General features: G+C 42.1%; 1 protein-coding gene across 3 annotated transcripts in view; it reads left to right on the forward strand.

Annotated features, from left to right (window-relative positions):
- The first annotated feature begins 3618 nt into the window (after positions 1-3618).
- Positions 3619-21622, forward strand: part of SH3RF1 (SH3 domain containing ring finger 1) — a 346368-nt gene continuing 328364 nt past the window's right edge. The window contains exons 1-3 of one of the 3 annotated variants that reach the window (XM_030191565.1): positions 3700-3786; positions 10634-10748; positions 15606-16103. In XM_030191565.1, the coding sequence (XP_030047425.1) occupies positions 15723-16103 (381 nt within the window). In that variant the 5' untranslated portion in view covers positions 3700-3786; positions 10634-10748; positions 15606-15722. Of the gene's footprint in view, positions 3677-3697; positions 3787-10633; positions 10749-15605; positions 16104-21622 lie in introns of those variants that run through there. The other 2 variants (XM_030191566.1, XM_030191564.1) reach the window with 2 other exon arrangements.

Below are 21622 nucleotides of genomic sequence, written 5' to 3' on the forward strand. Positions count from 1 at the left end.
CAAGGAGTTGCTGCTTCCGACCAAGCTTGGTAAAAGTGAATTCTGGCCATCTTTGGTGGAACTTTTCAGGTGACAGAGCTTGGGGATCTTCATCAGCTAAAGTATTTATCTTTTGAGTTGGGAAATGCTGGGGGAGGGGGTTAGAGAGAAAATTTTGTGACCACCCACTTTGGGTTCAGGCCCACCCAAAATTGGCTGTCTAGCTACACCACTGCTGCCATTACGGGTAGTCCAGACTCCAAAGTCTTTAGGTGGGATGTGTTTACCGAATCTCTGTTATTTGAATGTAGCCAGTGGGATGCAACATCTCAATGATTGCTTTAGGTCCGCTTCTTCCTTGTCACCACTTTTAGAAACACAACTAATACCCCAGATACATTTTAGTATTATATTGCATACTATGGGATCCCTCCCATCAGCACTTTTGCGATTTTATGTTTGCTTACATGCCGCACGCCTAGTTTGGAGGTGGCTTTGAAGGAGACATCATTTTTCTGCAAGAGTAACCCCTTACATATCCATAAGTGATAATCCCGAATTTCTAAAAGGGCAAGGCAGAAGTGTGTTTCAACGTTGGCCCAAACAGGGGGTAGTCTGTCTACAGCATTTTGTGACCAATGAGGGTCAGTTGAACTCTTTTACTACTTTGCAACAAGAACACACTGATTATTTTGCCTATCATCAACTGCATCACTATGTTCATTCATTGCAGTGGACAGATTTAACTGAAGATGTACAGCTCACTTTAGCAAAGGAATTAATATTGGGGTCCCAATTACCTGTACCTTTATCCTTTCATCCTAAGTTTCCTTAAGAAATGGCGAAGGAAGTGGATTATGCATGTTTGGTTGAACAGTAGTCTGCTACCTTCCAGATATTACTTACTGAACTATTTGAAATATATCCACAGTTGGGTAGTCCAAGTTCTCCACAAAGAAATCCTTTACAAATTTGCTCTGACTGTACATTTCACCACACAAGGCTCATCGTGCACAACTGGCTCAACAAGGAATGTGTCCTAGGTGTGGAGTATCATCAGTGACTTTGGGCCACATGTTTTGGCTGTGTCTGTGGGTACAGTCTTTCTGGACTACCTTATTTACTTTTTTGAATACTATAATGACTTGTCACATCCAACAAAAACCTCTTTTGCTCTTTGGTGGGGCATCACTGCAATTACGGCTTCTGTCTGGCTGTAAACAGTTATTTCACTATATGGTTTTATTTGCATTAAAGTCTATTTCAACTGCTTGGATAGACTGCTTGGGGCTCTCTTTGCAGCAGTGGAGAGCCTTCATGATTGCCCAAATGAGACTGTAAAGCCTGGCAGTGAAAGATTTTACCCACAGTTCAGGAACTCAGTTTCACGCTGAGAGCCTTTCTGGCAAACATTAATGTTGAAGGCTAGAAGTTACCTCTTGAAAATGTAAATGTTCTCTACCTGTTCTTCTTGTTGTATTGATTGTGGAAGGGTGGGGTTGCCAGATGGGGGTTGGTTTTGGTAAGAGGGGATTATATTGTTTCTTGTTTTTGTCTTACAAAGTTTTGCTTTTGAGAAGTCTCTTGGAGGAGAAGATTTTGTCATGCTATTAATTTGATGCCAATAAAAATGATTTAGACATGAGTCTTGGGTGAGGTCCCATTTAGAATAGTGTACAATTCTAGATACCGTACTTTCAAAAAGATATAAACAGGATAGAATCAGTCCAGAGGGCAGCTACAAAACTGGTCAGTGGGCTCTGTCATACAGTGTATGAGGAAAAAACATGGTGCTGTGTCGAGTCTGAGGTATTTAATACAATTAACTTTCTACTATATTGGATTTCACATCTCTTTGGTTGTGGGTTGGCAGTGCCATTGGCTATCCTACTTTTGTTTTCCTTGTGGCTTTTCATATAGAGGATATGAGGACGTACTTATAGACCTTAATATGTATACTCTGGAAGAAAGGTGGGAGAAAGGACCGATATGATGTTTAAATATCCCCGTGGCATTAAGGTACAGGAAGTGAGCCTTTTTCAAACAGAGGAAAACTTCAGAATAAGAAGGTCTTGATTACTGCAACTTACTCCTCACCGGCCTCCCACTCAGCCATCTATCCCCCTTCAATCCGTTCTGAACGCTGCCGCACGTCTTATATTCCGCCAGAACTGATATACTCATATCACCCCTCTCCTCAAATCACTTCATTGGCTTCCGATCAGATATCGCATACAATTCAAGCTCCTCCTCCTTACCTACAAATGCACTCAGTCTGCGGCTCCTCACTACCTCTCCACCCTCATCTCCCCCTATGTTCCCGCCCGTAACCTCCGCTCACAGCACAAAGCCCTTCTCTCAGTACCCTTCTCCACCACTGCCAACTCCAGGCTCCGCTCATTCTGCCTTGCCACACCCTATGCCTGGAACAATCTTCCTTTATCCATACGCCATGCCCCCTCCCTACCCATCTTCAAATCTCTGCTTAAAACTCACCTCTTCAATGCTGCCTTCGGCGCCTAACCGCTTGAGAAATATAGAATGCCCCAATCTATCCACCCTATCAGATTAACTGTTCACTTGTCCTCTAGATTGTACACTTGTCTTTAGATTGTAAGCTCTTTGAGCAGGGACTGTCCTTCTATGTTTAAATTGTACAGCGCTGCGTAACCCTAGTAGCGCTTTAGAAATGTTAGTAGTAGTAGGTTATAGGCTCAGAAGTAATCTAAGGAAATGCTTTTTCATGGAAAGGGTGATGAATGTGTGGAATAGTATAACGATGGAGGTGGTGGCGACAAGGCCTGTATCTGAATTCAAGAAAGTGTGGGACAGGCACATAGGATCACTTAGGGAGTGGAGAAATATTGGATACTGTGGATGGGCAGACTAGATGGGCCATTTGGCCTTTTATGTGCAGTAACATTTCGATCAAGAAAGAACCCTTTACAGATTCAGCATGTGTTGTATTATATGTACACATGCACATCCACACAGTTTTATGAAAGCCATTTTCACATGCCTCATACGCAGAGAATGCTTTATGAAATTACCTTCAGTGGTTAAAAGTGAAAATTCTTTTTTCAAAAATCACAACCGTAAAATAAAGCTACAGTGCACTGAAAGGTCTTGCATTTACAGATACAAAAGCAGTTAACTGTGAGAACCTACAGTGCATGTGCAAGTCTCTGCATGCGTGGGTAATTTGAGTGCAATGCAGGGATCGCTAGGAGACGCTCCCTAGGTTCGTGATGGTCTTTATTGGACCACATGCAAAGCCTATGGCAAATTGGGGCTCTGGAATGGAGTTCTCTCCTTAGGGATTTCCAAGGACGGATTCTGCAGCCTTCCTCCAGAATATTAACGTCTCCAGCCATGAGAGAAAGCAGCAGACACCGAACACACAACATCCCTGTCTGCTTTCTCTAAGTAGAGGAGTGTGGTAGCCGTGTTAGTCCACTCTTAAGGTTATCAATCCCCCTTTCTCTCAAATCCCCCCAGCCTGGAACCTCCCGATCTTCAACTTGCTTCTGAGAGAACCAGCATTAGCCGTAATAACTCATACAGATTACACTGCAACCGAACCGACGCCACAGATTAATTCCTTCGGCGTGTGAGCGTTCCACCGCCCTGCCGGAAACAGGAAGTTGCGTCGGAGGAGGACGGGGCAGGAGGCGGTGGGGCTCGACCAGGCTTGACGGTGCGTCATAGGGGGCGGGGTGCCGGAGAAGGAAAGCTCAGGGGTCGGTCGCAGGCAGCTTGTTGTATGAATTGTTGCCGCTGCCGGCGACCTCACACATAAGTTGGAAGGTAGGATGTAGGGTGGGGGGAGTTTGAAAATGAGGGCGAGATACCGGCGCACGGGCGGGGTAGGGGAGTGGAGGGAGAGAGATGCCAGACCGCGGACGGGGAGGAGGGAGTAGACATGCTGGACCGGGGTGGAGTGAGGTGAGGTGGGCTGGGGGAGAGAAATGCCAGGCCGGGGGGGGGGGGGGGGGGGGGAGATGTGGGTGCTTTGGTTGAGTGTGAAGAGAGGTGCTCCGCGTCTGAGGATAGTCAAATGTGTGTGATCTGATCTGGTTTCTCTGCGCTATCTGAGATTAAAGTAATCGAGAATTTAAATAGTTTAAACTCCCTATTCTTTTTCAATTCATCTTGCTTTTTAATGTCTGTTTGGGATGTGTAGTAGAAGGTGCTCATGCACTGAACTGGCGAAGCTTAGATCGCTTATTGTATTTTGCTCACATTTTTCAACATCGATGTAGTGGTATCTGTAACAATGACTTGTGCTTGTAAAGTGTCTTGCTAGTTTGTATAATACGTGAAAGTATAATCGCTGATTTCTCAGGGGGAGAACTTTGCTCCTCCTTATGTTATTATATCTTTGTCTTAAGTATATAAGAATAGCCCATGCTGAGTCAGACCGATGGTCCATCAAGCCCAGTATCCTGCTTCCAACAGTGACCAATCCAGGTCACAAGTACCTGGCAGAAACCTTGCACAGCCCAGCAATGGGCTCTCAACCCAGTCCTTGGGCGAACCTAGCCGTTTAAGCTTTCAGGCAATCTGTGGTGAATGTGCATGAGATACATTTCCATACCCTATCTCCATTGCATAGAAATTTTCATGTGTATTAATCGTGGGCATCTTGAACCCTGACTGGGTAGGTGTCTGGAGGACTGAATTGAGAACCTCTTCTATAAAGGGTGGGACATAAAACACTGCCTGTGCAGCAGGGAGTTGAGTAGGTCTTAGTTTCCATTACACTGATGAGCTAAAGTGAATTCTTTAGGATGTGTACCACCTAGGACAGACTTCCAGTGAAAATTGTAGGAACCAAAACAGTTCCAAAATTCACCCAGGCCTTGGAATTGTCACAAAAGGACTTTAGTGGCAGGAGTGAAGGTCAGAAATACTAGGTAGAAATACTTGCTCAGACTGGGTGCATGCTGTTGTCTTGTTTCTATTGCTATGTCTGCTTTGTGATTAACACCTTTTAAAGTGTTCACTAATTAGAGTCATTACTTACCCATTTGGTGAAAGCACAGTGAAAGCTGTTTGTGTATTTAGGGATATAATGTTTCCTTATCTAGCATCATTAGGCAATGAGGGCAGCAGATAGCCTTAATGATCTGTATGAGATACATAGGCAATTGTGAACCCCCCCCCCCACACTGTACATATTTGCAGATAAGGACTAGTTGACCTTCCTAGTCTGATTGGTTGTCTAATAACTTGGTTATCACTCTTCCATGCCCTTATTGCTTCTCACTGTGCTGAAGGTATCTCCTAGTTGCAAGCAGTTTGACTACATGTTGGGTGTTGCTGTTTACATATGTTGGTTTTGTTGACCTTTGGCCCTTTATCATGCTGGGTAAATGAGCATAGACATTCTTATACTTCCTAAACCTATACCCAGGGCTCCCCATTTTTACTCAGCATCTGTGCTTACCTCTACCCATGGTCTCAAACATGCTTTAATTCGTTCACTGTTTTGACTTCCAGTATTTCTGCTGGTAAAGTATTCAAAATATCTGTCACCCTCTTACTAAAGAGAGTTCCTCTGAGAAAGTCTCTTCCCCTCCCCCCCCTGCTTCATGCTATATATTTGCTTATTTCTATTATATTCCTCATTTCCCCTCTTTTTCCTTATGGAGTGGAGGAGTAACATATTGGAGTAGTGAGCGGAAAACCAGGGCAGCCTGGTTCAAATACCACCATGGCTCCTTGTGATCTAGGGGCAAGTCACTTAGGGGCCCTTTTACTAAGCCGCGTAAGCGTCTACGCATGCCCAGCGCGTGCCAAAATGGAGTTATCGCCTGACTACCGCGTGGCTCTTGCGGTAATTTCATTTTTTCGCGCATGTCCGAAATGTGCATCTGAAAAATAGTTTTATTTTCAGACATGTGGAACGGACGCGCGCCAAGTGGCATTTGGCTCACGTAGGTCATTACCGCCTGAGTCTTTACCACCAGGTCAACGGCTGGCGGTGAGGTCTCAGACCCAAAATGGACACGCGGCAATCTTCTTTTTGCTATACATCCTTTTTCGTCAAAAATAAAAAAGGCCTTTTTTACAGGTGCGTTAAAAATGGATTGGCGCACGCGCAAAACCTGCACCTATACTACTGCAAGTCATTTTTCAGCGTGCCTTTGTAAAAGGACCCCTTAACTCTCCATTGTCTGTTCAAACTTAGGGGCCCTTTTCCAAACAGCGGTAAAAAGTGACCTTAGTGCATCCTTACACAGGTCATTCCCACGCACTCAGGCCATTTTTACTGCTGGGGTAAAATGGCTGATTGTCCTATTTTGCCTATTAATGACCTTTCACTAATTTTTCCATTAGCGAGTGAACCCCTACCACCACCTGTTTTGTAGGCAGTAGAGAGTCACGTGCTAAACTGCGCTAATCAGTTAGTGCACGGCAATTCCCATGCGCTAATCGGTTAGTGTAGAACACGCCCACTCTGCCCCTAGACCTGCCCCAGCGCTAAAAATAAATGTTATTTTTTTAGCTGATGGGTAGCTTTTACACATCCCCAAATTACCGTGGGATGTCCCATTGCCATGATAAGCATACATTAGTGTCCTTAGATTGCAAGCCCTTTGTGGACAGGAAAGTGTACCTGAATATAACTCACCTTTAGCTATAACCGAAAAAAGGCATGAGCTAGATCCAAAAATCCTTTCTGTTCCCTTCTTCTTGTGAGCATATTATGAGTGACTTAAAATCTGTTTGTGTAGAATTTGCTGCAGGCACTGTTCCATTTTGGTAGCAGATCTTTGAACTGCTTCCATCCTCTTAATGTCTTTACAAAGATACGGCTTTCAGAACTGAACACAATACGCAAATTGGGTTCTCATTAGTGACCTGTACAAGGATATCATTACCTCCTTTTTGGAGCTGGTGAAATGTCTTTATGCACCCGACTATACTGCTTTGTTACTAGCAACCTTCAGATCATCCGAGATGATTATTTCCACTAATTGCCTGTTTAACAGATGGCAGGTCTTGTCCTTCAGATTGAAAGCTGGCTATTGGATTTTTGCATCTCAGATGGAAAAAAAAGTAAAATCACAGCTCCTTGACTACTCTTTATTTTCAGGCCTCAATTTTCCATCCCCTCCTGCATATCTATCCTGTTTTCAGATTTTTGTTTCTTCTAGAAGCAAGCATACATTTCTCTCAATCCCTTGGCAGTGTCATTTAATAAAGATCTTGAAAATAACTCAAGCCTGAGATGCCCAACTGGTGGTCACTTTACTTTCAGAAGGGTAGAGACCATTTCTGAGATTTTGCTTAACCAGCTGGGCATATGGGGCCAGTCGTAGTAAGCATGTGTTAGAGCTGTGCCCTGATAGCTCAGGGCACAGCTTCCTTATGCAAGTGTAACATTACATTTTTGCTTGCCAACAGGGATGCTCTTAGCAATTGCAGGGCCCTGTGCAGACCACTTCAGTGGGCCACCCCACACCTTGATGTGCATCCACCACGTTTCAGTAGAGAGCGGGAGCGGCAGTGATTTTCATATCCCGTCAACTGCCGAACCCAGGGCCTCCTTACTGCTGCATCCCGCAGGAAATTACATCAAAAAGGGGCGGGACGCAGGAGCGAGGAGGCTGAGGGCTCGGCAGCTGTCGAGATATGAAAATTGCTGCCTGATGCTCTCTACTGAAATGTGGATGCACATTAAGGTACGGATCAGGGAGGTGTTCTGAGACAGGAGGACAGACATGCCAGAGATGCGGGGCCCTGTGTGACCGCCCCTGTTGCCCCTGACTTAGACCGACCCTGCTTGCCAATGCAGTAACCAAATTGTATGCAAATAAACCCTGCATAAAACTTTTGTGCTAATTTGGGAGAGCACACTGGATGCATGCCCACACAGTTCTGCGCTAAAGGTAACGAGAAAACCAATCCAAAAAATTGGGGAGCAACCAGTCCAGTACCAGCACAAGGGCAATCATTTATTAAAAGTACAAAACACAGACTCGATGCAGTTCTGCGTTTTGGTGCTGTGGCGCCTGCTTCAGGATTCAAAACAATTCAATTGACTGTCAGCTCATTTACTTGAGCCATTGATCATGTCTTTTGTGGTTTTATCTGCTTGTTTCCAATTGACTACTGTTCTAACAAGTTGATGGTGTTCCATTCATAGTCCTTTTTGGATGCCTGAATATTTACGTCATAACTTCAACTCAAATTTGACTCCTGAAGCAGGCGCACTAGTGCCAAAACACAGAACTGTGTTGAATCTCTGTTTTGTACTTTTAATAAACGATTGCCCTTGTGCTGGTATTAGATTGGTTGTTCCCCAACGTTTTGGATTTGTTTTCTTTTTTCTATTGCTTGAGGATCCTTCGGCTGTTCCAAAGGTAACAAGAGCCATGCACAGGCCTGAGCAGACAAACAGTGTCAGCACACATCTATAACTGTATTGGAATGCTGTTCTGTGCATAACATTTTTGCAGTATTGATATTTATGTGCAGTTTCATTCCAGGACATGCACAAATGTGTGCTGATACTGTTTGTCCACTCAGACCTGTGCATGGCTCTGGTTACTTTTAGCGCAGAACTGTACATAAGTATTGCCACACTGGGACAGACCAAAGGTCCATGAAGCCCAGCATCTTGTTTCCAACAGTGGCCAATCCAGGTCAGAAATACCTAGCAAGATCATGAAAAAGTTCAATATATTTTTGCTGCTTATCCCAGAAATAGCAGTGGATTTTCCCCAAGTCAATTTAATAATGGCCTATGGACTTTTCCTTTAGGAAGCCGTCCAAATCTTTTTAAAACCCCGCTAAGCTAACTGCCTTTACCACATTCTCTGGCAACGAATTCCAGAGTTTAATTACACGTTGAGTGAAGAAACATTTTCTCAGATTCATTTTAAATTTACTACTTTGTAGCTTCATTGCATGCCCCCTAGTATTTTTGGAAAGAATAAACAAACGATTCACGTCTATCCGTTCCACTCCACTCATTATTTTATAGACCTCTATCATATCTTACTCAACACTCTGCCTCTTCCGGCACACCTCCACCAAAAGGTTGTGAATCCTGTATGATGGCAGCAAAAAAGAAGAAACAGGTTCCAGTCTGAGATTCTGCAGTGCCTGAATGCATTTGGTTTTATTCCTTCTAGTCATGTGTTTTAGTGGTTTTGTTATTGTTTGTTTTCTTTGCTTATGTGGTATTGTTTTATATTGTTTGGCATTGTTAAATATTAAAAAAAAAAAAAAAGAAGCAGGCATAAAATCCTCACAAATGCTAGCGCAGAAGGAGCTAATCCTGTGATGCTTTCTCATACTTGATGTTAAAGCCCAGATATGGTGCTCTGCCTTTCAGTCTTCTGCACACTTCTCTGCGTCTGGGCAGAATAACTAATAGCCTCATTATCATGGTTTTAAATGTGCTGTGCACTGGTATCTAATGCAAGCCTTTGCACAAAGTTAGCTCCTTGCAAAGCCATTTTGTGCACTAAGGCTGTTCTAAGCCCATGCAAAGCCTTGCACGTTTTATTGCATTGGTCCGCTCTGTTAGCAGCTGTGCCATGCTGGCTAATATTAATTTGTTTAGCAGTCTTTATATGGACCCATCTCAGAAAGCTTATTGAAGTCCATGTTGTGAAATCATGTTGTCTGCTGTCCTGTAAGCTTGAGAAATATTTGCATAAATTGAATCTCCAGTGTGTACTAGTTCATCATGCATATTCATTGGGCATATCCTCTAAACAGACTGGCTGTGCTATCAATGGGACAGGTTTTGGAAGCCCTGCTTTAAGTACTTCCTGCTCTGTAAATGGATTTGCAATCATTCCGCAATCATTTAAGTCCTGGTTTCCTGCCTTAGGCACATTGCATTCTCCTCTGTAAACACAAGAAGAAGAGGGAGTTTAAGATTTACAACTTCTGCTGGTCCCTCTCCTCACTAGTCTCACTTTATCTTAAACTATGTCCCCAATGGTGTTTCATTTCTCTCGTTTAGAAATCTTAACAAAGATTGGACACTGTTTTTCTAATTGGACTTTTGTCCTCTAGCTGCCTTACGTTCTTGTTTATTTTTTTTTAGACAATTACTGGATGTCAGTCTTCCTTCTTGTGGGTTTTTTTTTTGTAAATTTTATTTTCTAAACACTGGTCTCTCTTTTTTTTTCCCCCTTTCCCTTTTCTAACTTGCCTTACACACAGACACGTTGCCTTATGCTTTTATTATAGCCCATAGTTCTTCTTGTACCCTTGACCTCTTGGATTTCCTGTAGGACTTACTGAACACTGGGGCCAATGCTCAAAACTACTGCCGGTGTTAACGTTTTATTTTTATTTATTTATTACGATTTATTTACCGCCTTTTTGAAGGAATTCACTCAAGGCGGTGTACAGTAAGAATACATCAAACATGAGCAGTAAGGAGTCAGAGTAGTAAAAATATTCGAACAACATGCAGTTAATACCTGCTTTGCACACATGTTATTGTGCACCGAATTCTCAAATGGTTTCAGTGCAGGGGCTGAACCCATTACTGCAGACCACATTAAAATACATGTTTACGCTCTCGAGAGGGAATGTGAGAGAACCACATGGTCATAAATTGACAAGAGGAACTTTTTATGTATTTTTACTTTCACCTTCACTATAAGCATCTCTTTAACAGATCTCTGCTGCTCTACTGAGGTGAACCCGATTGCGGGTCAAAAGACGCAAGTGACTCCAGCTCCAAGCTAAGTATCAGTTACCGTTATCAGAGATATTTCATTATGATTACAGAGGTAAAGAAGGACTGTTGTCAGGAACTCCTTATGGGCGGTAGGCAGGGCTGAGTGCCATGATGTTGGATTCTACTTGTTGCCACTCAGTAGACCAGCCTGAGAAACTTGTATTTTACTGAGCACTCATTATTTATCATTTAAAGATATTCACCAACACAGCATATTAAAAAATGAAAAAAATTATTTATAGTTTCAAAACGGTTTCTTGATTTTGAAGTTAGTTCAACATTGAAACCAGAACGTTCAGTTACCCCAGAGTTAGTAAAGTTAATTAAATTTTAACTGCCAGACCCTCGACCATTCTTCTAACGTTCGGAGATCCCTTCTCATCATTTCTACTCCCTCCAGGGTATCCACTCTATTGGCTATTTTCGTTGCATCCGCAAAAAGGCACACCTTTCCTTCCAACCCTTCAGCAATATCTCCCACAAATATATTAAACAGAATAGGCCCCAGCACCGACCCCTGAGGAACTCCACTGCTCACCTTCCTTTTCGCCGAGCGGATTCTATTTACCACCACCCTCTGCCACCTGTCGGTCAACCAGTTTCTTATCCAGTTCACCACTTTTGGTCCTAAGTTCAACCCTTTCAGCTTATTCACGAGTCTTCTGTGGGAGCCCGTATCAAAGGCTTTGATGAAGTCCAAGTAGATTATATCTAGCGCACGTCCCTCATCCAGTTCTTTGGTCACCCAGTCAAAAAAGTCAATAAGATTAGTTTGGCAGGATTTTCCTTTGGTAAAGCCATGTTGCCTCGGGTCCTGTAACCCATCAGTTTCTAGAAAGTTAACTATCCTTTCTTTCAGCAGCAATTCCATTATTTTTCCTACCACCGACGTGAGACTTGCCGGTCTGTAGTTTCCCACTTCTTCCCTGTCTCCACTTTTGTGAAGATGGACCACATCCGCTCGTCTTCAATCTCGCGGAACCTCTTCCGTCTCTAAAGATCTATTAAATTAATCTTTAAGAGGTCCCGCCAGGACCTCTCTGAGCTCCTTCAGTATCCTGGGATGTATCCCATCCGGCCCCATAGCTTTGTTCACCTTCAGATTCTCCAGCTGTTTATAAACTCTTCCGTAAATGGCGCAGTATCTACTCCATTCCCAGAGGTTCCCTCAGCAGCCAACCACGGTCCTTCTCCAGGATTTTCCTCAGTGAACACTGAAGAGAAATAATTGTTTAGCACGTTCACTTTATCTTCATCACTCTCCACATAGCCATTCTCATTATCTTTGAGTCTCACAATTCCATTCTATCTCTTCTCCTTTCTCCAATATATCTGAAAAAGGTCTTGTCACCTCTCTTTACATTTTTAGCCATTTTTCTTCCGCTTGTGCTTTCGCTAGCTGTATTTCCTTCTTTGCTTTCAGTTTAATCCGATAATCCTTTCCGTGATCCTCTCGTTGCGTTCTTTTGTATTTCTTGAACAAAGCCTCTTTTGCTCTTATTTTTTCAGCTACTTGTTTGGAGAACCATATAGGCTTCCTGCTTCTCTTGTTTTTGTTTACTTTCCTCACAAAAAGATCAGTCGCCATATTTATAGCAGCCTTTAGCTTGGACCACTGTTTTTCCACTTCTCCTATACCTTCCCACGCCAACAGCTCCTTCTTCAGGTATTCCCCCATTTTATCAAAATAAGTATGTCTGAAATCCAGTACTTTTGAGTTTTGTGCGTCCGCACTCCGCCTTTGCCCTTATATCAAACTATATGGTGTGATGATCACTATTACATAGGTGGGCACCCACCCAGATATCGGAAACACTACCTCCATTAGTGAGCACTAGATCCAGCATCGACCCTTCCCTCGTGGGTTCCATCACCATTTGTCTGAGCAAGGCACTTTGACAGGCATTCACAATCTCCCTACTTCTTTCCGATTCCGCAGACGGGACGTTCCAATCCACGTCAGACAAATTGAAATCGCCCAACAGTAGCACCTCCCCTTTCATACCAATCTTTTGAATATCTTCTATCAGATCCTTATCTAACTTCTCCGTTTGCGCAGGAGGTCTGTAGATAACTCCTGTGTGGATACAGGTTCCGTCTTCTCTTTCCAGGATGATCCATAAAGCTTCTTCTTTTCCCAGGTTCCCCGCATTTCAGCCGCTCTGATATTCTCTCTCACATACAGAGCCACTCCTCCACCACTTCGGCCCTCTCTATCCTTCCTAAAGCCTGGTACGGTCACATCCCATTCATGAGAATCGTTGAACCACGTCTTCGTAAAAGCAACAATATCTTCAAACATCAGGGCCTGCAAGTCTTGAACCTTTTTACTTAGACTACGAGCATTTGTGCACATAGCTTTCCATGTGCTTAGTGAGTTTGGGTGGTATTTTATATTTACATGACCTTTCCCTCTGCTGTCATGTTTATTCTGGGGGTGACTTTCCGAAATCCCCTGTTTCCTTTTGTCACCCCCACCCTCTAGTTTAAATGTCTAGAAATGTACTGTCTGAATTTCTCCCCAAGGATCCTTTTTCCCATCATTACAGTACAGCCTGTTATTTTTCCACATATTACCCCATTCTCCTATGTATCTAAAACCTTCTTCATTACACCAAGACTCAAGCCACTTATTGAATGCCTCTGTTTTGCGTAGTCTTTCCTCTCCCCTCCCCAATGTAGGAATTAATTCAGAAAAAGCCACAGTCCAAACCAAAGATTTCAGTCCCTCCCCAAACTTCTGGAACGCTCTCTGTGCTGTAAACTTGCTATTGTTGGCCAGGTCATTTGTCCCCAGGTGAATTACAACAGCAGCGTTAGAAGCCTCGCTCTCTTCTCGGATCACTTTCAGTATTTGGTCTGTACATCTTGTAGCTGAAGATCCTGGAAGACATTTCACAACGTTGGAACCCCTGAACTGTGCTCCTAAGTTAATGCCTCCGATAATGGAGTCTCCGAGCAGTAATAATTTTCTGCTTTTCACAGTTCTGTCATTAGTTGGGGGATGTTTCTGGAGTTGTGCTATTTTCATTGCCTCTGGTTCTACCACAGTACTTCTTTTTTCACTATCATAATCATGCAACACTGCAAAAGAAGTTGACAGGGGCAAAGCTTGGAAGGGCGAGTGTTTCTGTGTCACAGATCTTAATCTACCAGAGCCTACTGTAACCCATCTATTCCTCTGATGTTTCATTCTCTGAGGCAGTGGTGGTGGTGGTGGTAAATTAGCTGGGAACTGAGTAATCCTGGACGCTTCTTTAATTGTAGTTAATTCCTTCTTGAGTTTGTTGATCTCTTCTTTCAAGGCTGATATTTGGAGACAGGACAAGCTCTAAGGTTCCAGATAGTTTGCCTTAGGGTTAAAGCAGAACATATATTGCACTGAATGAAGGTCATAATGATGTGATTCACAAGTGTGAAAGGGTGAACTATGAGAGGGAATAACAAGAATTAGGATGGACGTATTAAGTGTAATGAAGATAGTTGTCCCTTGATTGCCCTATATAAAGGGAGTTTACCTAGGGGTGGGTGGGTGGAACTAGGACACAGGTAACCTCAGTTACCAATCAAACCAAGTCTGAAAATGCCCAGTTCAGCTCCCAGTTAGAAAAACAAATCCCTGGTGGACTAGCCAGAACTCCCTCAGACCTCCATAACTCAGAAGAGGCAGGAGCGATGCCCACTCGCTTCTGCCTCTGACACTGCTCTCTTCAGATGGCAATGCCCTGCCCTGCACAGTGCATTCTGGGATGCACTGTGCAGGGCTGGTGTACCATATAAGGAACTTTCTCCCTTTATATGGTAGACAGGCTCTGGCCTGGGTTGAATGGGTTCTAGTCCTACTGTATCATCTCCAGCTCTTGTTACAGGGGGAGTGTAGAGGACTCATGAGCTGGATATATTTTGAACTGTGACAATTTTATGATTGACCCTCATGCTGTTACAGGATCCTGTTTTAGAGCGAGTGGTTTTCCTCCATTCATTAAGTTTTTTTTTTATTTTTTTTTAAGTTGGGATTTTGGAAACAGTTCTCATGGGGTTCAGGAGCTCCTTTGCCTTGAGGTTGGAATATTTTTATGTATATTTATTTATTGTTTTAAGATCTAATGTGCTTCATAATAGTTTTAGCGAGCCAGATGCCACATCGATTTCATAAATGAATAGTGCATCTATTTCATTAGGCTTTAGAGGTTAAGTGAAATTTTCAAGGTCACAAAGTGAGCGATAAGTAAGATAATGGTGCCAGGCTTTTAATTCAGTGCTCTAACCATACAGTGATGTTCCACTCTCAGCTTTTGTTTGGCTAACATCCAGGTGGAAGTCTGAGCTGAAGTTCCTCTTGTCTTTGTACTGAAATCAAGAACCTGTGTAAGAGGGTTAAATACCTTAAAAATTGATCGTTATCAGAGCAGGATGGTAAAGTATGTCTTTTTGCAAGTTTACTGTTAAGCAGGGCTGTGGAGTCTGTACCCAAACCTTTGACTCCGATGCCTCTTATTTTTCTACTGTCCGACTCCAGGTCCAATTCTGACTCCTACTAATATTGGGCTCTAAATTTTTTGTTCTGGATCTAAAGTGCTGGGAAATATAACTTTTTACCAGTACTTTAGATCCAGAACAAAGATATGTATATACAAGTATAACATGATAAATTTGCCATATATTATAATGGCTTTTTATTTTGATGCTGGATGAGTTGGTACATTTTTACTCACTCTGAGTCCGACTCCACTCAAAATAGCTTCCGACTCCGAGTCCACAGCCCTGCAGTTAAGAGCCTCTTAGCAGTCTTGACTAATAAGTTATCTTTAGTTTGTCCTTCTAACTGCATCTTTTGATGAAAAATGCAATTTGAAGATTACTGCATTGGGAAGAAACTGCTTGTTAATTAATGTTTTCTTTCCCTTAGTAAGTCCAGAGCAAAGACTGAAGAAGCATGGATGTAACTTAATCCACTTAGATTACTAAGAACTGGATACTATCTCTGCAAATGCTGATTTCTTAGCAAGGTACTGTCAGTAAAACAATGGATGAATCTGCTTTGTTAGATCTCTTGGAGTGTCCTGTTTGCTTGGAGCGTCTGGATGCTTCTGCAAAAGTCTTACCCTGCCAGCACACCTTCTGCAAGAGATGTCTGGTGGGCATTGTGAGCTCACGAAGCGAGCTTCGGTGTCCAGAATGTAGAACTTTGGTAGACTGTGGTGTCGATGAACTCCCCAGTAATATTCTACTGGTTAGGCTACTGGATGGCATCCGACAGAGACCACGGAAAGCAGGCACTGGAAGTAGTTGCACAAATGCATTGAGGGCTCAGAGTGGAACTTCATTGACTTGTGGTACAAAAGATCCTCAGAGTTCTCAAAGCGGACAGCAGCAGCGTGTGCAAGCACGGAGCCCCCCTGTTAGGGTAAGTACCCTGGTGTCAGAGACCATATTATTTTGCTTCCTATATGCACAGCAGACTGAAATGAAGAAGAAGAGCTTCAGGCTGGTAGAGCCACCTTGTTTCTTTTCCAGAGGCCCAGGATTGGAAATAGTCCTTTATGAATAAAGCCCTGTGTCTTGAAACTGGATACTGCTTGGTTAGTGCCCTGTTTTTAATGTACGCTGCCCTTATTAGTTGTACCTTCTCTGAAGAGAATTAAAAATTGGTGTATAGATCAAGCGGCATACGAGTTATAAAGAAAACTGTGTTAGCTCAAGACAGATCTTCCTTTTATATTCAGCGTTACTGTAGTGACATTGTCTTGAACAAACAACTAGTAACTAAGGTAAATGCCTCTTTTTGTTTCTGATTCTGTTCATACCTCTGTCCTGAAGGCACACTTATATGGTCTGATTTTCAGGATATCCAATAACGAATACACGTAGAATAGATTTGTATACACTGGCCCTTTTCAGTGTATGCCAAAATATCTCATCTCTTGCATGTTTTTGTGGCAGTCCTGAAAACCTGACTTTCCAGGTGGGCCTCCAAGGCAGTACTGGGAAACACTGTTGCATGCGCCAATGTAGGATTATGGTTGGGAAAACTGGTAATAAGCCAAGTTCTACAGGTAGTGAAGTGTGTTTGTGTGCCAACCAAAGACAACCCCAGCACAGTATACTAATGTATTACGTGTGTGTATTGTAACCTATTTAGGTTTAAAGACAATGCAGGCTATACGTTTGTAAGCAAATAATGTGTTTTGTATTTCATTAACTGGGCCAGCCTAGTGCAGGTTTTGGGGGAAGCGAGCCATTTATTTCTCCATTATTAATTGCAAATGAAAGAAGATTTTGAGTGGTCAGTCTATGTGAGTACTGCTAATAGTACAGTTGCAAGACCACTTCTGAAAGCACTAGCCCCTTGGATTCTATATTGGGCACCGAAAGTTTGGCCTGGACCTCAGATGCATGGGTTAATGAGTCAATTAGGTGTTAACAATCAATTAATTGGAGTACATTAGCACTTGGCAGTAATTTTTTTTTTGTTACATTTGTACCCCGCACTTTCCCACTCATGGCAGGCTCAATGTGGCTTACATGGGGCAATGGAGGGTTAAGTGACTTGCCCAGAGTCACAAGGAGCTGCCTGTGCCTGAAGTGAAAATCGAACTCAGTTCCTCAGTTCCCCAGGACCAGAGTCCACCACCCTAACCACTAGGCCACTCCTGAGTTGTAAAGTAGGGCCAATGTGTGCATAGGGGTCCTTTTACAAAGGCCTGCTGAAAAATGGCTTGCGGTAGTGTAGGTGCGGGTTTTGGGTGCACGCCAATCCATTTTTCAGCGCGCCTGTGAAAAAGGTCTCTTTTTCCGAAAATGGACTTGCGGCAAAATCAAAATTGCCATGCGTCCATTTTGGGTCTGAGACCTTACTGCCAGTCATTGACCTAGCAGCAAAGAATCAGGGCGGTAATGATCTACACGCATCAAATGCCACTTGGCGCGCGTCCGTTACGTGCATCCGAAAATAAAAAATATTTTTCAGATATGTGTATCGGATGCGCGCCAAAAATGAAATTACCGCAAGAGCCATGCTTTATTCAGGCGGTAACTCCATTTTGGCACGCGTTGGGTGCACGTAGACGCTTACACAGCTTAGTAAAAGGACCCTATAGTGCTTCTCCAAAAGGGGCATGACCATAAGAGCAGCATGGGTGGATCAGGAGCACTCCCAGAAACACTTGGACTTACACATCCAACTGCCATCAGTTGGGCGAAAGGTTTTTGCACCAGGTTTCAGCAGTGTAAGGCCTTGCTCCTAAAGTTGGGTGCGGGAATCCATTCTAAGGGCTAGATTTTATATATCATGCCTAAAAAATTACTACTACTACTACTTATCATTTCTATAGCGCTACTAGATGTACGCAGCGCTGTACATTTGAACATGAAGAGACAGTCCCTGCTCGACAGAGCTTACAATCTAATTAGGACAGACAAACAGGACAAATAAGAGATAAGGGAATATTAAAATGAGGATGATAAAATAAGGGTTCTGAACAAGTGAATAAGGGTTAGGAGTTAAAAGCAGCATCAAAAAGGTGGGCTTTTAGCTTAGTTTTGAAGACGGCCAGAGAAAAAAATCAGTGCTAAAATGAAAAAAACCCTAAGCGTATTCTATAAAGTACGCCTTAATTTAGGCGTACTTTATAGAAGAAGACTAAATTTCCACGCAATTTGTAGAATACACTGAGTGCCAGTCGACGCGAATAATTTTAGTCATGGCCATTTACACCATGTTTTACTTAGTGTAAATGCCGATGCCTAAATTACGTGCAAAGCGGGTGTGTTCTATAACAGCATGCATAGATTTTAGAAACGCCCATGGCCACACCCCCTTTTCAACTATGCAACTTAGAATTTAAACCCATCAAGTTATAGAATACACTTAGTTGTGTGCGTAAATGTATCTACAAACATGTTTTACAATTACAACCCCAAGAATGCCTACACACAGATGACGTGTGCTCTTATCAGCACTCATACTTGTATGCAAGTATACTTGAATGCAATTTATAACCGCTTTTTCCACAAATAAAATGTGCTCTATATGAGAGAGATTGTTTCTTAAGGTTATCCCCAGCCCAAAATAACAAAATTATAAACAAAGCTACTCTTATACATTATAAATAGGTACCTGTATATAATATGTAAGCCGCATTGAGCCTGCCATGAGTTGGAAAGTGCGGGGTACAAATGTAACAAAATAAATAAATAGAGCAAGATTCCGTAAACGGCACCTAAGCACAATAAGCTATTACCCTCGCATTCTCTATAGTGTGGCTTAAGTTGCGTGCGCAAATAGTCATATTCTGTATTTTCATGCGCTATTTAACAAGCCAATCAGTGCTGACAATTGCCAATTAACAAGCAGTTATTGACACTAACTGGCAATAATTAGAATTTACATCTTCTTTAGAGCAGTCGTGTATTTATGTGCTATTAGGAATAATTTTGAGAATTTATTTTTTAAAGGAACATAGGTGCCTATACTGCCTGCATAAAATAGGAACTTTTTTGGACATTCTTAGAGGCGCTCTGTTATGAAATTGTTGTTGGGGAAATGTTGCATTAGCTTCATAAACCATTATAGAAATCTTCCTGAAAGATACAATCCCCAGAAGGCAGGGCCCCTAATGTTTTCTTGCAAAGGACTATCTGTTTGTTTGGAGTCTGTTTTTATTTAATGGATTTCAATTAAGCTGCCAGTATTGCTGAAAAAAATTGTTTCCTTTGAGCTTCAATTGGTTTGAAAGGTATAATTTTTCATATGAGCTATTTCCTTTGACAACATTGGCACCGAGAACCTTGTTAAATAACTGTTAGAAGGCTATTGTGAATCACATTGTTGCAGAGTTTCAGACAAGGTACTTTTTTTGAAATGAGATAGTTAGAAAATCATATTTCTAGCAGTTAGGGCTTACATTTTCAGTAGATCATCTATTCAACTTAGCTATATGTCTCTATCATATCTCCCCTCTCTTGCCTTTCTGCAAAGTGTACGTATTGAGCATTTTAAGTCTGTCCCCATATGCTTTATGACTAAGACGACTGGCCATTTTAGTAGCCTCTCTCTGCACCAACTCCATCCCATTTATATCTTTTAGAAGGTGCAGTTTCCCAAATTGTACACCGTACTGTGGATGAGGTTTGACCAGACTGGAGGAATGGCCCAATGGTTAGTGCAGCGGGCTTTGATCCCAGTGTCCTGGGTTCAGTTCCCACTGCAGCTCCTTGTAACCTTCAACAAGTCACTTAACCCTCCATTGCCTCAGGTACAAAAACTTAAATTGGGAGCCCTCTAGGGATAGAGAAAGTACTTGATTATAATGTTATCATTTTCCACCTCGATCTTGATGGTTAAGTGGAATATAAATGAAAAAGCAGAGTGTAGACCAAATGTATATCCAAACAGTGCTGCTGTGTTTCGGCGCCTATAGTGCCTGCTTCAGGAGTCAAGTTTCTCTCAGCCAATGATGTTAGTAAAGCAAGGCTAAGACATCAAAGGTTACTGCTTCTATAACTGATGTTGTCAAAGCACAAAGTAGTATGTCACAGCTAAGTTTTTCTAAGTATTAAACCTTATAATGAAAATGCAATAAAGTGTGAGAGTGTAAATTTGATAAGTAATTGGACCTATGAAGAGGCAAAGGCAAGTTAATCTACCTCTTGATAAATGAACCACCGCCACACGCTAAGTGCTGCTGAGGTCCTTTTTACACATTAAAAAGTTTTTTTTCCCCTATAATACTTTTCAAATAAGATTAAGAAAATTAGAGGGCACAATTTTCACTTTAAAATATTACACTGAACAATGCTTTACTGAAAATTCAGTTGAAAAATGTTTTAGACGCTGGGTTTATTTTGTTATAATAGATGGTTCTTATGTTAGTACACTTAAATGTGTAAAAATGAAGATCAAACTAGCTTTAAGTTACACTGAGTTAGTCCAAAGAAAAAGTATATCTGTGTATCAGATTAACCTTTATTTCAGAAATTGTGCAGCAATTTTGCAATAGGTTTCCTTAAATTTCCATGCTAAATGCAGATTTTCTCTTTGTCGATGCCAGACCAGTCCAGAGCAGTGGGATTTGCTCAGGAGATGGAGACGCAAATCTACCTGCCTGCCTTCCCTTATGTATGCTGGTGCGGCCAGGAAATGGATCAGTATTGCTCTGTTTCCAGCAGGTGGAAGACATGTCTAGTGTAATTTATAAACAGCCCATTTTCTAAGAACATAGAACAGGAATCTCCTTGGTTTCACAGACACATTTTGAAATTAACTCATTTCACATCTTTCTGCACTTTGGAATGCTTTACCACAGTTCTTTAGAAAAGTGGTGCTTTGTTGTCCTCCTGCGTTGTTAACTGTAGACATGTCTCTGTTGTTGATCAGAAATGAGCATTTCTGTTAAGTAAGTTGACTCCAATTATTTTAGGTGATTTTAAATAGCATTTTAATAAGGTTCTTTTACTTGGGAAACCTTGTTGGAAGTAATGACATCCTTGGGTTACTTGCAAATAATATCTGAGTCTACACATATAGGCATCAAATATTGGATCTCATTCCTTTACCTAAGGAGTTGGTTAATTCAGTAACCTTTGCTGTCATTTGTATCTGATGCCCTGGACTGATCCTTTTTTAGTTCATTTATTTGAGTTTTTAAGTCCTTTGAGTGTTGTAAATCTTATATCGTTTGTTAAAAGATTAAGGAAGAAAGTTATTAATGTGGGCTTCCCTAAGACATGTTTTTACCATGAGCTTGAGCTATTTTAGCACAGGTCACATTTTATGCAGTGAGACTTAGTTACTAATAACTTGGGTTAACAGTAAAATAATTTATCTTAGCTGTAGCCCATGTCGATAACGTCTCTTCCCCCACCCTCCGCCAAGGGTTTAAGCTATGGTTTGATGTCTTAGCTTCTAAATTTGGGTACATCATA

This window comes from Microcaecilia unicolor, chromosome 2, assembly GCF_901765095.1.
Source record: "Microcaecilia unicolor chromosome 2, aMicUni1.1, whole genome shotgun sequence".
NCBI classification, from domain to species: Eukaryota; Metazoa; Chordata; class Amphibia; order Gymnophiona; family Siphonopidae; genus Microcaecilia; species Microcaecilia unicolor.